Genomic DNA, 16,659 nt, shown 5'->3' with positions numbered 1-16,659 from the left:
TACACAGCCAGAGTGCACTGGGACGGAGAGAGTGACTGACCAGCTTCAGTGTTGGAAGAGCTTGGGTTTGGATTCTGGCTCTCTACTTAGCAGCTACAAATCCTTGAGCAAGTCCCACTTCCCTGGTTGGAGCACGGAGTAGCAGGGCCAAGGTGTGAACACTGATCTCCTATCTGCAAATCCAGCCCCAGCAGCAGCCAAGTGCAGAGATTCCCCACCTCACCTCTGGAAAGGCGGCACTCTGTCCGCAGGGCTTTCCTCACCCTGTCCTGGGCCATATTGACCCAGCAAGCACCTAGACTTGGGCTGCGGCACTCTTTCCTCTACTCATCTTGTGTGATCTTACACAAATCATTTCCCCATTCTGAAACATAGCCTTGCCATCTGTAAAATAAGCAGATCCCTCATCCACTCTTCATCTTTAGCTAAAAGCATCGCTGAGGCTAGGAGCCTATGAACCTGTTTTACCATCTCAGTAGATCCGGAAAGAGGCCAGTGAAAAGGCAGATCACCATTGGTCTATAGAAAAAGCTGGAAATAAGGTGGGCACTGGCTGAGCAGCCAGGGCCAGGAGGCAGGACACAGGTGCAAAAGCAAAGGGGCAGTTAGCTCTCTCCATCCCCACTTCACCCCTTTTACCATTTAGGAACAGACAGACAACACCTACCCCAAATCCTGTAGCCAGCACAACTATTCTGGGGCATACCAAGCTTTTTCATATACCTTCCATAGGAATGGTCCATATCTTTTTATAAACTTGGGAAACCTCCAAATGTTAGTCTAGCCTCCCTATCCCCTCCAGGCCAGAGTCCTTCAGGTCCCATCTGCAGGCTGAGAGCCATTCAGGTCTAGGGGAGCAGCAGCCTCAGCCCTACCACCTGGACAAAAGAGTCTTGTCTCCCCATGGTGGTCCAAGAAAGGCACCTGGGGCCTGTCAGAGGGGCTTCTAACCTCACCCTGTCCTGGGCCATATTGACCCAGCAAGCACCTAGACTTGGGCTTCAGTTTCCCTACTCAAACTCCAGCCCCATCTACATGCCTAGGCACCCAGAACATCCCTGTTCTTGTCCCGCTGTCCCCCCACAGACCTGGCTCCCCTTCCTGCTGTGAGTGAAGTACCAGCCACCCCAAACCTTGGACACCACTCCCATCTTCACCGGCCTGGCCCTGCTCTGTCCCACACTCCAGATTCTCAGTCGGTTACCCCACTTAGGAAGTACTGAGCACCCTCCAGACCCACTGTCCCTGGCCATTATCCTCGATCTGTCTTTCTGCACCTCTGCAATGAATCCATAGTCACCGTCCCCAGCAGCCCCATCCGAGTGGTGTCTGAAGAAGGTGGGGTTCAGAGGACTTGTTCTACGAGGACCCATATGGCCACTTCGAGGCTTAGTCCCGCCTCTATCTGGTTCCACACTGGCCCGCCTTACCTTTTCCAGCTGGTGGACACCCTCTTCCACGCAACAGATGGAGGCCAAAGTGCGGAGCGCCTGGGGGTACAAGCACCTGAAACTGTCCTGCCTGCAGATCTTGAACAGTGCTACGACTCCACCCTCCTGTCGAGAGAAGGAGAAAACATCAGGTAACTCCACCACGTGGCCTCCCCTAGAACTGACCCAAGAACCACTGGCACCCCTACCTCAGCAGGTGTACCCTGGGGTCACACACACACATACACGGTTCAAGATGGAGACGGGATTCCTTGAATGCTTCTGAAATTTGAGGGCCAGAAGCCAGGGTGGACATTTTGCTGGGGCCAGAGATCAACACTGTCTAGCATATGACTCCCAGACACCTGGCAAGTCCCTCTCAGCAGTTCCCCAGAGAGCAGGCTTGGAGTCATCAGAAACATGTCCAGGAAACAGGAGGCAGATGGAGGGGACCGAAGACTAGAAACCCAACGCTGATTCTTGCTCGGCCAGCAATCACATTACTCCTTAAATTCCGCTAGCTGCCATGGGAGGCAGACAAAAAGGGAGTTTTATTTATATCAGTCCTATAATTTAATCCCACTCTCTGAGGGAAAAAAAACTGAAGTCCAGATGGGTAAAGTAATTCACCCTAAATCCACCTTGTCCTTATTTCCACTCCTCTACTCCTGTGTGTAAAAGAAAGAAAAAAATTATAGAGGGTCGATCACCCAGCTCTTGGGCATGAGCATGTGCTCTTTCTTTGGTGGGGGCTGTTCATGAAAAAGGCTTGATTTCACCTGGTGGAGACGTCCCAGCAGCACATGCACCTCCAAGTAGGAATTTGGGAGTGCGGAGCTTATGCTCCTACTGCCTGCGGTGGGATATAGTTCTTCTGTCGTGATCGCTGGAGCTTACCTTGGTTCTGGGTGCAGAGTGAGAGTGCCAAGAGATCGCACTCAGCACTCACCATGCACCCAGCAAGCCAATGTTGAACACTACAAGGTGCCAGGCTCCATTCCATATGCTAGGGACGCAGCAGCAGACAGCAGGGCAGTGAATGAGCAACTGGCAGAGGAAACAAAGGCTACCGCAGCCCAGCACAGATGCACCAAAGCCATCTCATCCTAGACTTTCTTCCTGCCATTCCAATAAGATGGGCTCAAGCCCTTTTCACTTGAGGCTCTGCTGCTGATCACTATAGTGTTAGGGTGAAGGGATCCAGCTAGGGGTTATTTGGTCATTTCTGATATTTTATAAGCATCTAAGTTTGACTGCAAACTTTTCTAGTCCTACTTTCTTCTGGAGTCATTGATTTGGTGGGAGAAGAGCATATGTAAGGGCTGGTAAGTTTACTCCTGCATTCAAAACATACTGATAGTTTATTATATGCTGGACACTGTGCTGAGCATTAACCAAGACTGCTCAGTTCTTGCCCATACTGAACTCATGGTGTGGCAGGGAAGGCAAGAAATTCTAAAAGCAGGCACAAAGCTGGGTAGAGGTGCAATAAAATGAGAGTGGAGGTGCAGGGCTCAGGGAGCACAGAGCAGGAGCCTCTCACAATCTGGGACAGTCTATAGAAAGGCCAAGACAGAACTGCTCTGATTTTAAATGCAAATCTTTACTCCAATAAAAAAAAAAATAGGCCTACCGTGAGACAAGATGCCTACCCCTCTGATTCCTTGTTCTATAATTCTTTCCTCAGGGAACATCTGATGAGGGTTCCATATAAAGACCTTACCCAGAGAGTTAGTGAAAAATAAAGGTACTCTTTCAAATGAGAAGAAAATAGACAGGAATTCTAAGCAACCCTTTCAACCAGCCCTGCTGGCCATGATAGCTTCCCTCTAGACTTAAATACATGCATAAATAATATGAATGTATATGTGTGTGTTTGTATTTAATCATCTAAATCATATAAATATTATTTCAATATGTACATAGATGATTGATAGATATTTACATCTTGAGCAGACAATGAAGAAAAAGTGCCAAGGAACAGGAGGCCAAAAGCCAGTTAAACGTGACAGCCTCCTTTTGGCTCAGGAGGCACTGAGATCAGCAAAATTATATTTATTCCTTTGCATGCATTTGCATTGGATCCTCATTACGTCCTTTCCAAAAGCCTGTGAAAAATGGCCTCTTTAGCATTTTTAGCTACTGGGTCTCCTGGACCCAGACTAAGGGGATCCTGGTCCAAATTCTGGATTTACTGCTGGTTAAGGTTGGCTTAAAGTGGAGTCATGACAGCTACATGACTGAGCTGTAGGGGGAGCAATTGAGCCAGTGTATACAGAAGAGCCTGGTCCCTGGCTCTGGACAGAGGTGTGAGGGTCAGGCTTCCTCGCTGGAAGGTTACTTTGCACCCCCATGAAAGGCCTACCAGGCACTGAGACATGTGGAAGGTGTGAGGAGGAAGGAGGCCATGAAGGAATTTAGATGGATCATTTCATCAACCACACCAGAGCCCCCATTTAAAATAGGAGAGCTACACGCGCCCCCAAGCAGCATTGGGAATCGCCTGAGCTAGCAGATCACACTGTTGGCTGGAGCTTGTTTAATTTTATAGAAAGCTCTGGGCTCAGAGCCCAGCTATATAACAGTATGAATTATTCAGACAGGCTGGGGATGAGCTGTCATAAAGCTGGCAAAGACCATTTGTGGGGTGCGTAGGTTGGTGGTGGAAGTAATAACAAAGGAACGGTGGGGGTGATGAAGCACTGGGGAGTTCTCTGTGCTCTGCTCTGGGGAAGGGATGGCGTTTGCCACCATCTTCATAGGAAATATTGGGCTTATTCTTGGTCTTCAGAGAGTCCAAAGATACTGAGAGGGCAGATTGCAAACAGGGTGCCCAAGTTCTCTCCTGGATGACCCAAAGAAAAACCACAGTGGGCCCCAAAGAGGTGAACGAGGAAGGCTGCTGGGAGGAACCGCTCACATCTGTCATGATGTTGGGAACATTTATAGAAATTTTGAAGTGAGGTGAGGAAGCTGTTCAGGGAATACCAGGGCTCCTAGCACCTATGTCACTATTAGGACTAGATGTCAACACTGATTCTACTGGAGGAGCTGGTCTCATCTCTTCCAAGATGGGAGAAATCACTGAATCTTCTTTCTGCTTCAACTCTCCATTTCCTCGGGCCTAAGGACCAGAGAGTCAAGAATGCTGAGCTGAAGTAGTGTCAGAAGACCTAGTTAAAAATCTCAGCTCGGCTTTAATGTGTGTGACCTTGGACAGGTTATTTACCTTTTCTCTAAGCCTCTGCATTTCCTCACCTTGAACTTGGGAATTACAGTTATAGCTCATCAACAAAGATTGTTGGAGCATCATGAGTGGAAAGCTTAGCATAGTGCTTGAGTAAATAATGAAGGACATGGAAGGTGTGTGGGAAGAGGGCAATAGCAGGGAAAACAGGAGGAGCGAGGAAGGGGGCAGGGAAAGAGGAGGCGGTGCTGCTGAGAACAGCAACTAAGAGCAGAGCCTTCAATGCTAAACATCAGAATCAAATTCTGCCACCTACTAGCAGTGTGGCTTCTCACTATCCCAGATCTGCCATCTATAATATGGAGTAGATGCTTCTACTACACAGGAGGTTTAAATAAGTTTTTGTGCTTAAGGCACTAACGATATTATTTGGCACATAAGAAGTATTATAAAATGTTTATTTTTTTTTTTTTTACTACTGTAGCTACTATAGCTATCATCACCACCATCCGCATCAAAGTTGAGTACTTCCAGCTTTAGAAATTGCAGATTCTCCTATTTCTCCTTCACTTCTGCCAATGCTTCCCAGTCCTTGCCTCTGCCAGTCTCATACCTGGAATGGGCAAGCCGATCATGGTGTAATGCACCAGAAGCAGAGAAAGAGGAAACACTGGTTCACACTGAGACAGATTTGTTGTAGCAGGGGCTTTGCCTGGAAAGGGAAATACTCTAAGTTTAGCCAAATGAGCTGGTGAAATAAAAAGACTATAGACTCTGGAGCCAGACAAATCTGGTTTCAAGTGTCAGCTGGTTAAGATATTCAACCACTATGAGTCCTGGAGTCCTTATCTGAAAACAGGGTCATATTCATGATCCCCATCTCAGAAGGCACATGTGAACAAGACTTGGTAACTGTGCAGAAGGTGCCAACACAGGGCCTGGCACACAGGTTTTTTCTATGAAAGTTTAAGGCAACTAGGAGGCATACACCTGTAATCCTAGTACTTGGGAGGCTGAGACAGGAGGATCACAAGTTCAAAGACCACCTCAGCAAACTTGTGAGACCCTCTGCAACTTAGTGAGACACTATCTCAAAATGAAAAATAAAACAGAGCTGGGAGTATAGCTCATACGTAGAATGCCCTGGATTCTATCACCAGTATCACCAGGAAAGTCAGACAACATGGTAGATTTAGAAAATCTTTTAGATATCATACAATTCTGCCTCTTTAGGTCACAATGGGGAAACTAAGGTTTTGGCAATCTGGTCAACCTCCTATGGTGATCTAATGTAGCACTGGGATGAGAGGTGGCCCTGAACCTTGCCCAGGCCTTTCTGCTCTGCATTCTACCACTGGGAATGTGCAGACCAGTCTTTAAACAGTCCTGGTCCTCAGAGGAAACTAACTATCGTTGGTTTACACCCAAATGTACTCTGCTTTCTTAAAGAGGAGCACTAATGTAGGTAGGTAAGAGCCATCTATATCAAGCAGCACATAGAGATGGGACTTTGAGTGTCCGTGCCTTGGAACAGAACACCCAGAGCATCAGAGCCTATGCCAAGTAAAGTCCTCTTCCCAGGAAACACTAATGCCTGTTCTTCCCAAAACAGAGATACTTTCAGGATCCACCCTGACATTCAGAATGAGTTTCATGCCTGCCTGAATTCAGATACACACCTGGGTACCAAAGCCAGCCAGTCTTTGTATTCATTTTGAAAGAGAAAAAATGGGCATTGTTTTAAAAGATATTCAACTACCTTCTGCTTGAAGCTAATCATTAAGCAGGGACTGGAAGGCTGGATCAGTTCCCTAGTCCCCCACAGAGCACTTCAAAGTCAACACCCTCAACCCAGCTCAAGAGTTGAGTAACAGGCTCTTTGGAGGAGACAGCCCCGATGCCACCTTCTCCATTCCTTTTGCCCCAATACCAGCACAAACATTTTGAATTATATGACAGTTAAACAACTCTCAGGGAGTAGTGGCCCTAAACCAAAAGAACAAGGGATCAGAAATCACCCAGAAAGCTAAAATAGCTACTTCAGGCCCTGCTCCAGACAAATTAAGTCAGAAATTATTTAAAGCTCTTTTATGATTCTAATGGGTAACCAGAGCTGAGAACTTCTGAGTCACACTTTGACCCAAGAATCTTAAGGGCCAAAGATTGAACCAGAACTCATCACTATGGTCTTTGGACTGTGAACTCTGAACTAAAGAGACCTGGGTTCTAATTCTGACTCCAGTCTTTATCAGCCACATGACTCTGGACAAGTCCCTCAAACTATGATCTCAACTGTAGATGGGAACAGCATGGTACCAACTTCATAGGATAGTTTTATGCTTTAAGAGAAATCAAGTATGCATGGCACTAAGCAAAATGGGCTAACTCAAATATTAGCTATTGTTTTTAACATACAATTAAATATTTTCCTGATGGAAGTTGGCAAGCACTTAAAATTCATTTCTTCTAACTTTCTTTAAGGTCTTAGACCAATGATTCTGAGAATCCGGCCATGATGCAGAATCACCTAGAGTATGTGAAAATGTAGATTCCTAGGTCTTTCTCTAGAACCCTAGTAAATCCTAGGTGCAACAAAAGTATCTGTGTTTCCCATAAATGCTCTTCAGGATAATGATGTAGAATGAGGACTGGGAGCCACAGGCCAGAGCATCTTCCTGCGACAGAGGTTGTAAATCTATTGAGGAATATAACTTGGTTCCAATTAGATCACTGGTTCTATCTCCAGTGGGGATGTAATTTCTCATCTTAAAAAGGAAGAATGAACAGAAAACCGTACTTTGGCCCTATGCTTACCAATTGACTATATTTTACTCTAAGTTTTATAGACCATAATCAAGGGCAAATTAACCATGAATCTTATTAATTACAACACTACCGTAATTAATGAAAACCATGATTTCTTAGTTTATCTTCTCCTATGGTATTGGAGTGGTTATAGGCATTTGGGGGATCCAGCCAAGAAGCTGAATAAGAAAATATGTTTGGATGGAACTCTTGTAAACACATGTCTCTAAATAGGAGGCACAGGCCATGTTTGTAGACCCTTCTCTACTATTTCTCCTGATAACATTGCTGCTATTAGAAGGACTAATGTCTTTATGCGGACACTATTAAAAGATGTGGATGGAGTTTAGTCTATAGCAATACTATACTTAAAAATAACAATTTTTTTATTGAACTGGGTTGCAGTACTACATTTCTTATATCCATCAAGCCAGCCAGAAAGTCATATAAAGTCAAACAGCCTTCTAAAATACTACACACCATGTGTTTTTGGTGTTCACTACATCATCCTCTGGATACCAGAGATGCCACATCTCTAAAGAAGAAAAAAAGTATGCAGATGAGGACAGAGGGTAAACAATATATAAAAGGAGATGATGGAGGTTCTGTGGATGCTATCTTTTTTTAATTAAGTAGGAAATGAAATCATAGGTGCTATACACCTATCAGAGATGAAAACACCAAGGACCAGATAGGAGAGGTGACTCTCCCAAGGTTACACAGCATCAAATGCTGGAGCCAAAACAGACCTCTTGAGCCAGCTGTTCCCACCCAACTACCAAAAGTGTGAGCATCTTCCTCTTTTCCCCAGGCCTGACATTCTGGTTCCTACCCATGAAGCTTACCTTGGCTATGATGCGGCACAAAGGAGCCCCTTCCTGGGTCAGGCTGAACAGGTTCCCTGTGGTGGACTCAGTGGTGTAGATATTGTCTGAGGCATCAATTTTTCTCACCAGTGCCTGAAAACACAGAGAAAAGTCATCTGGCTTTTTACTCCCATCTACCCTCTTGCTTGTTTTCCTTAGTGGAATACCAGAGGGCTCCTCCATGCTCCTATGAGCCCTCATGGAACCTATAAACCTGCCGCATCCACCACCCTACCGTGGGTGCAACAAGAATCTAGGTTTGGGAAAGATATGAATTAGAGTGACATCAGCAGTATATGTAAATAGGTATATGAAATAGGTATATGGATCATTTAAAACCCTTGGACATGAACAACAAACCTGCCTGCTCTTCTCCATTAGAAAATCAACTTTCAACATTGAAAAGCTCAGCAAACACCGTTGTGCACTAGCTCCCAATGAGAATAGGAACCATCAGTTAAATAGACATCAAGTTGAAAACCAATGAGCTACTATTGCTATGGCTAAAGAATTTGCTCTTCTTGGATAGTTATTAGCCAATGGAGAACTCCAGCTGGGTGATAGGTTCAGGGGTTATGTTGAAAGAGGCATTCCAAGCCAGTGTGGTGGTGCATGCTTGTAGTCCCAGCATTTGGGATGCTGAAACAGAAGGATCGTGGTTTGCAGACAGCCTCAGCTACTTAGTGAGGACCTTTGAAACTCAATGAGACTCTGTTTCAAAATAAAGAATAAAAAATAAGGCTGTGGGTGTAGCTCGGAGGTAGAATGGCCCTGGGTTCCATCCCCAGTACCAGAAAGAAAAAGAAAGAAGAAAGAAAGAAAGAAAGAAAGAAAGAAAGAAAGAAAGAAAGAAAGAAAGAAAGAAAGAAAGAAGGAAAGAAAGAAAGAAAGGAGGGAGGGAAGAAGAGAAGGAGGAAGGAAAGAAGGGAGGGAGGGAGAAAGGAAGAGAGAAAGAGAAAGGAAGAAGCATTCCAAAATAGCTTTCTTCCTTCCTGGGAGAAAATTGTATTGGATGTACAACCAGGTCCAAAATATTAACACTGGGAATTCTGTCAACAGGTGGATAGCAGTTGGTAATGCTGTACTAACCAAAGGCTCAGGATTGAAGGCTACCAGTGAGTGGGATTGGAAATGGTCAAATACGGGACCAAGGGAGGCTCAGAAAAAAAAAAAATGGAAGAGTCCTTAACAAATAAGATATGAAGATTATTCCTAGAAGAGTGTAGCTAATTTCTGGGAAAAAGCTTTTTATGAATCTTGAAACCACTTCATAATCAGCCGTTAGTTGTGGTGCATGTGACTCATTGATTATAAATGATTTCTACCTACTAATTAGTGCCAGTTGCTCAAGTTTCTCTGGGAAGGCATGGAGAGAGAGAGAGAGAGAGAGAGAGAGAGAGAGAGAGAGAGAGAGGGAGGGAGGGAGGGAGGGAGGGAGGGAGGGAGGGAGGGAGAGAGAGAGAGAGAGAGAGAGAGAGAGAGAGAGAGAGAGAGAGAGAGAGAGAAAGCTGCCTTTAAGGGCCTCCCATGAGAAAGGAAAACCTCCAAGGCTGGGTGCTCTGAGCAGCCTCTGATGCAGTTTCAGTGGCCATGTTTATTCTAAAATATTAAAGTGGATTTGTTTTTAAAGAAACCTGGTGTTATGGAAATGACACTTGAAAGGAAATGAAGAGCTCTGAGTTTCTAGACTCTGCTTGCCTTGATGAAGTGTGTGTGCACGTGCCCATGTGTGTGCGTGTGTGTGTGCATGTGCCTGCATGTGTGCATGTGTGTTTCAAAGCATGAACTCTAGAGCCAAACTGCTAGGGTTTAAATCTTGGCTCTGGCACTTCTGTCTCCTAGAACAATCAAGTTAATTTAGGCCTTCTTTGACTCAATTTCCCCTACTGTAAAATGTTGGAAAGAACAGTGTCTAATTCTTAAAGTGATTTTGCCCACTATTTTTTTTTTTTCTGGTACTGGGAATGGAACTCGGGATCATTCTACCTCTGAGCTATATCCCTAGCAAGACCTTTTTATTTTTTATTTATTTTTATTTTTTAAATTTTGTTTTATAGGTGAGCTATATAGTCTCACACCATGGATCATGTTGAAATGGCATAAATTCACACAGTACTTGGTGCCCTCCCCGCCCCCCACCACTTCCCCATTTCCCTTCCTCCCACCACTGAGTGTCTAGGTCAGCAATGTTATATTCACATGTATACACATATTCGAATGTAGCTTTTTCATTGATTAGCCTCAGCCTTCTTCCTCCCCTACCTCTCCTTTCTGCCTTTGCTGAGGTTTCCCCTCCATTATCTGGAGTCCCTCTGGTATCCCTAATACTCCCTAGTTTGGGCATATTAGAGAAAACATATGTCCCTTCTCTTTCTGTACTTGGCTGATCTCACTTAACATAATGTTCTCCAGGTCTTTCCATCTTCTTGTGAATGACATGATTTTGTTCTTCTTTGTTGCTGAGTAGAATTCCATTGTGTGTATTTCCCATAATTTTGCAATCCATTCATCTGTTGATGGAGACCTAGGTTGGTCCCATATTTTGGCTATTGCAAATTGTGCTACTATGAACATAGGTATACATTTATTTTTCATTTTGAAAGAGGGTCTTGCAAGGCTGTTGAGAGTCTTGCTAAATTGCTAAGACTGGTGATGAACGTATGGTCCTCTTGTCTCAGACTCATAAATACTAGTATTACAAGCATATGCCACTACGCTTAGTGATTATACAAACCATTACCACTTCTTAAGGTTGTAAATATATAGTGAGGAATTCTAATTGTACCTGCTATGTGGAAGCAAAATAAAATTTTTAGCAGTTATTATTTTGTAACCTTGGGCCAATTGAGATAAACTCTCTATTCCTTGATTTCCCCACTTATAAAATAATTAAAATTAAGAGTTTAAAGCTCAAGATAAATGCCTCCTCCTTTCTATTCTTTATTCAAACTAATGGAGTTCACACACACAGCAGGCTAATCCTCTACATAGAGCAGCCTAAGATTAAGTATGTATTTAATAAAACTACTTTAAATATAAAAACTATTCTTTGAGTTTTGATGGCTATCTCTTGTAAGAGATTCAACAAAAGTTAGCATTAATAACTAAGATTTGTCACTACAAATCTCTCTAGTGAATATACTTTTTAGGATTACTAATGTAAGCAGCCACAAGAGTAATATAAGCACTCACATGGAAATGCAGATTTTATATATTGGGGTCCTGTACCTAAATTATAATTACCTAATGTTCCTGATTAGTGTTTGCACTTGAAGCAAATTAGCATTACATTAAACAATTCAAACACAGTGTCTTTTGCAATCAGCTACTAATATTAGACCATTTATGTCTGAGAATAATTTCATGTTAATGTCTATACACATATATACAGTAATTACACCCCAGATATATCTCAGTGAATCAGATCTTTGACAAAGAAATTTGTAAGCATCCTTTCCACAGCCTAGATTTGGAAAGATATGATTTGTGTGTATAAATGTGTGCTATACTGGGGACTGAATCCAGGGACATTCTACCACTGAGCTACACCACCAGCCCTATCTTATTTTTATTTTTATTTTGAAACAGAGTCTCACTAAGTTAACACACTCGAACCTGCAATCTTCCTATCTCAGCCTCCCAAATACTGAGATTATAGGCATGTGACACCATGCCCAACTCATTTGAAAAGGTATGAGATGAAAGATTCCACTGAAATCTTCAGTACCCTAAATATCACTCTATGTCAAAGTTGGAAGAGCCTTGGAAGTCTTTGTCCAACCTGCATTCCACAGTTTAGAAAACTAAGAACCAGGTTTGGTGGTGCATGCTTGTAATTCCAGCATTCAAGAGCTGGAGACTAGAGGATCGCAGTTTGCAGACAGCCTCAGCTATATAGTGAGGCCCTTTGCAACTCGGTGAGACCCTGTTTCAAAAATAAAAACATTAAAAGATAGGACCGGAGTGTAGCTCCATGGTATAATGCCTTTGAGTTCCATCCCCAGTACTGAAAAAAAAAAAAGAAAAAGAAAAAGAAAAAGAAAGAAAACTAAGACACAGAAACCTGTCCATGGTCACACATATTGTGGGGATTGAGAGTTGACTGTTTCTTGTTGTTGTTGTTGCTGTTGTTGTTGTTGTTGTTGTTATTCTTATTATTATTATCCTCTTAATAATCAAAATACCTACTCTCAAAGGTTAAGAACTCCATCTCTAATGCAGGCAGGCCCTCATCTGGACTAGTGCAGCTGGAAACCCGAGGTAAGGATACATCTAGCTGTATAAGTAGCTCCCACCAATAGGAAGGTAGTTCTGCATCCTGGCTTCTTGTTCACACCAACCACTGTGTGTGGCCACTAGAGCTCCTGCAACAGAGGACAGAGCTAACAGGGAGCCCCACGTGCTGCCCTCTGCATCTTCCACTGTGTCCTTGCAGAGGCCACACTTTCCCCAAGCTATTCCCATCTGAGACCAAGCACAGTATGCCTGTGAGGCCAGAGGCTCCCCCAGTGAGTAACCGAAGTCTCTCTTCCCACTCAATCCCCCTAGTCCTCCTTTTCTTTCTCAGATATCAGACCTACACTGTGGTTCTCCATGCTTTCATCTGCTTCCTCCCCTTTATCCTTCACAGGAATTGCGTGTCCAGTCCTATCGTGGTCTCTGCTTCAGAAATCAAGGGTTGTTGTTTTAGAGAGCAAGAAGAAACTATAGAAGTTCCAAAAGTATGCCACACTGTATGTTGTAAGAGTGGCGAAAGAACAAAACAACATAAAGAAAGATAGGATTACTGGGCTGAAAAACAAATATTTTCTTAAAAGGTAGAACAGGCAGATAAGATTTGTCACTTATAACAATAAGCTCTTCAAGACCAAGAGGAAGGGGATTAAAGAGAGGTATGCAGTCTAAGTGTTCTACATAAAGAATTAGAAAATAATAAAATGTTTTTAATTAATTCTCAATCAGAAAGCATGACAACAACCCAGCAAAATTTACTGGAAGGAAGATCAAACTCTCAAAAAGAAGGCTGGAATGTGCTTTTCAGAAGGAGTCAGGAAAATGTTTTGAAGCCTCTTTCTGGATCTTTAATGGAGTGTCTGTCAGTAGATACAATAGAGCAGCCCATCCTTTCAGAGTAGTTACAGAAAATGTAGGCAGATTTGACAGAGTGAAGTAGATTAAAGATGGCTTAGGGGTCTTTTTCTGCTCCTCTCATAGTTAGATGAGTTCTAGGGCCCCATCCCCTGAATCTGGGCTGCACTTTTCCTCACCAATAGAAGCCAGCACCCTCAAGGTTAGGGCATAAGAAGCCTTGAAGTTTCCACCCAGGCTTCTTAGAACACTGTTTGGGAGCCCTGGGCAGCTGTAAAGGAAGTCTGATAATGGAGGCTGCAATGCTGAAGAAGCCATGTGTAGAATGCTAACTCTACCCTCAGCTGAGACCAGCCTCCCTGTCATCTATCTCTCTGAGAAACCGCACATGTGATGAAGCTGTTTAGGGCTCACCAAACCATCTGCCAGCTGACATCACTTCTTTTGATGCTATAATGCAGAATGAGACAATCATTCTATCAAACCCTGCCCAAAGTCTTGGTCTTTAAAATCATGAAATTAATAAAAATCACTGTCAATGATGTTAGTTTTTATGCTTTAATAGAGTTATGATATATAGGAAAATGCTACAAAGCTATTATGAACTCTTCAAAAGACTATAAGTCTTCCAGTGAAAGATCTTGGAAGTGGGGGTTCAACATTGCCTGTGACCCACGGAACATGCTAGAGAAATGCACAAATTAGGTCTCTGAGGGAAAGCACAGAAAGGCTGCACATGCTGAAGGGGACCTGGACAAAATAATCATTAAATTCAGGCTGCAATTAGCTATTGGTCAGATAGCAAACTACCTCTTGGGTGGAATTATCCCATTTAGAAAAGTAAATATGGATAGGATCTTTTAGAATGGGAGGCTCTTGGAAGATCCAGAATTTTATTGATCTCATTTCTTCAAGTAAGAAAATTCCCAAACTTAGATGAGTTTGATGGGAAAACAAAATCATGTGCCAGAAAAAAAAAAAAGGGAAATAAGCATGGGGAAAGCTACTTAGATCCACATATTGCATTCACTTTCAGAGTTAGAGAAGGAAAGAGACTGATGTGCAGAGAGTAGTTGTTAGAAATTCAGGTGAGTCTCCCAGAAAGCAGTAGGGTATTAACAGAAGGAAAGAGAACAAGGGAGACATGATTCATTACTGAAATAAACATAAAGAAGGTTGTATCAGAAAGAAATACAACTCAAGGCTGGAATATTCAAAGAGTGTGGGAAGATGGTATTTTGAGAAGCATCTGGCCCAGGAACCAGTGCTAACTGGGCCCATAGGGACCAGACTTCAGGAACATCAGTTCCTGCATCTTCTGAGAATAATTCTTCAAATGCAGCAAGTATAGGAGCCAAAAGGACCCTTCTTAAAGGAGGATCTTAAAGTTTAAGCAATTCTTAGTTAGAAGCGGGGACAAATCATGATATGGAACTAAAAGTACTGGTCTGTCCTAAGTCAAAAGATTATTTTTTCACTTAGCCATAAAAAGATTTTTTTCAGAGAAAAAGATGTTTTATTTAGGAAAGTGAGGGAATTCAAGGGGTGATGCAAGCTCTCTTAAGTGGGGGAAGAGTGTCCGAGCAAGAAGAATCTTTGTGGCTTTTTCAGTTATTTTATATTCATGAGGGGGTGCATGGAGTTGCACAGTAGAGGTCTGGACATCCTCTTAATTCTCAGGTTCCCAGCATCCATCCATGGGTGGTAACTGGGTAGTATCTGAGCTTTGTCCTTCTCATGGATCCTTTGTTTACTAAGCATCTCAGAAATCTCAGGTGGGGAGAGGGGCCACTGTGATTAAGGATGTGGGCTCACTGAGGCTTCTGCCTAAGACAGAACAAACCCTATAGAGTTAGAAATTATGAACTTTACAAATTTTAAGCTCTGAACAGAAATAAACCTCTGGACTCTGATAATACCTGGAAGCACTAATTCCTATGGGACTTTAGAAGATTTAAAAGTATTATTCAGAGCCAGGCGTGGTGGTGCACGCTTGTAATCCCCACGCTTGGGAGGTGGAGACAGGAGGATTGCGCAGGTTTGAAGTCAGAGCCTCGCTTACTTAAGAGACCCTGTTTCCAAAAATAAAAATATAAAATAGGTCTGGGAGTGTAGCCCGGAGGTAGTATGGTTTCCAGGAACCCCAGTACCACCACCACCAAAAAAAAGTATTATTCAGAAGAACCAAGAAGACTGATTTAGTATAAGTTTTATTTTTGTGTTTTTTCCTTATAACATTATGTCTATCCTGACTAAGAAATATCAACTTATTCGTCTCCTAACTTTTTATATTATTCTTCCAGAGAAAAACTAACATTTTTCCTGGACTGGGCAAAACAATATGCCAGAGATTTTTATAAAGGTGCTTATTGGATTTGTGGGCTATTAACTTCCTTCATTTCAGCTGGACTACCTCGGTAGATGTCCTCCTTACAAAAAATGATTGGTTAACATCTTGGTGAAATAAAATTCTCATTTTCTTGGTCACTATACTTTGCATTGGGACACTCTTCCGTTGTTTGATTTACTGTTGTCAGGGGCTGATGTCTTACATGTTTATGCCTTCTTTTCCAGAACATCAAAGAATGATGGTTCTACAGCCAAAACAAATTGGCCTCCCTACATCTCCTTCTGATCCGTCAGGATGAGATTTCCAGTCCCTGGATAGGTTGGGCCAATGTCCCTTATCAGCTTCAAAGCAGCTATAGAAGACAGAATTTTGTCCTTCCTCAACCCTTAAGATTAAAGCAACAGAAGCCTCAGGGGGAGGAAATGAGGTAGAATAGAAGAAATAAAATATTAGGCAGAAAGGAGACAAATTGAGAAGTAAAGGAAAATATAGATTTAAAATCTAAAAAGTTCATGAAAGGATTTTTAAAATTATATGCTCATTTTTAATATGATAACTAAACTTTCTCATAGATTTTTTGAAGAAAGTTGGATGGACATAATTTTCGGCAGCTGGTATATATATATATATATATATATATATATATATATATTACATCACTTTTCCAGATGAGTTAAATGGAATCTAAGATAACTTGATAATATTACCATCCATTTAAAAAAGCATAAATGATCTTCTTTAACATTTATAATCTTCTTTATATCATTAAACTTATATTCCTATTCCATTTTTATCTCAGAATTTTTTCTTAATGTAACACATTTAAGTTTTTAAAATTTTATTGATCATCCTATGATACTTATCATTGAAATTTGAATCTTTATTTTTATATCCTGTTATTATAAGGCTCCAAGTTTTGAAAAACAAAAACAC

The 16,659-nt window shown here is 42.4% G+C and overlaps 1 protein-coding gene across 3 annotated transcripts in view; it reads right to left on the bottom strand.

Annotated features, from left to right (window-relative positions):
* Nucleotides 1–16,659, bottom strand: part of INSC (INSC spindle orientation adaptor protein) — a gene marked incomplete at both ends in the record, with an annotated part of 133,518 nt that overhangs the window by 37,946 nt on the left and 78,913 nt on the right. The window contains 2 exons of one of the 3 annotated variants that reach the window (XM_080712163.1): nt 1,431–1,556; nt 8,268–8,381. In XM_080712163.1, coding sequence (XP_080568289.1) covers nt 1,431–1,556; nt 8,268–8,381 — 240 coding nt within the window. Of the gene's footprint in view, nt 1–1,430; nt 1,557–8,267; nt 8,495–16,659 lie in introns of all 3 variants that reach the window. The other 2 variants (XM_080712164.1, XM_080712165.1) reach the window with 2 other exon arrangements.

Source organism: Muscardinus avellanarius (genome assembly GCF_963383645.1).
Source record: "Muscardinus avellanarius genome assembly, chromosome: 1".
Taxonomy (NCBI): Eukaryota; Metazoa; Chordata; class Mammalia; order Rodentia; family Gliridae; genus Muscardinus; species Muscardinus avellanarius.
Note: the sequence above shows the minus strand (reverse complement) of the source record. Positions and strands in the feature narration are given on the sequence as shown.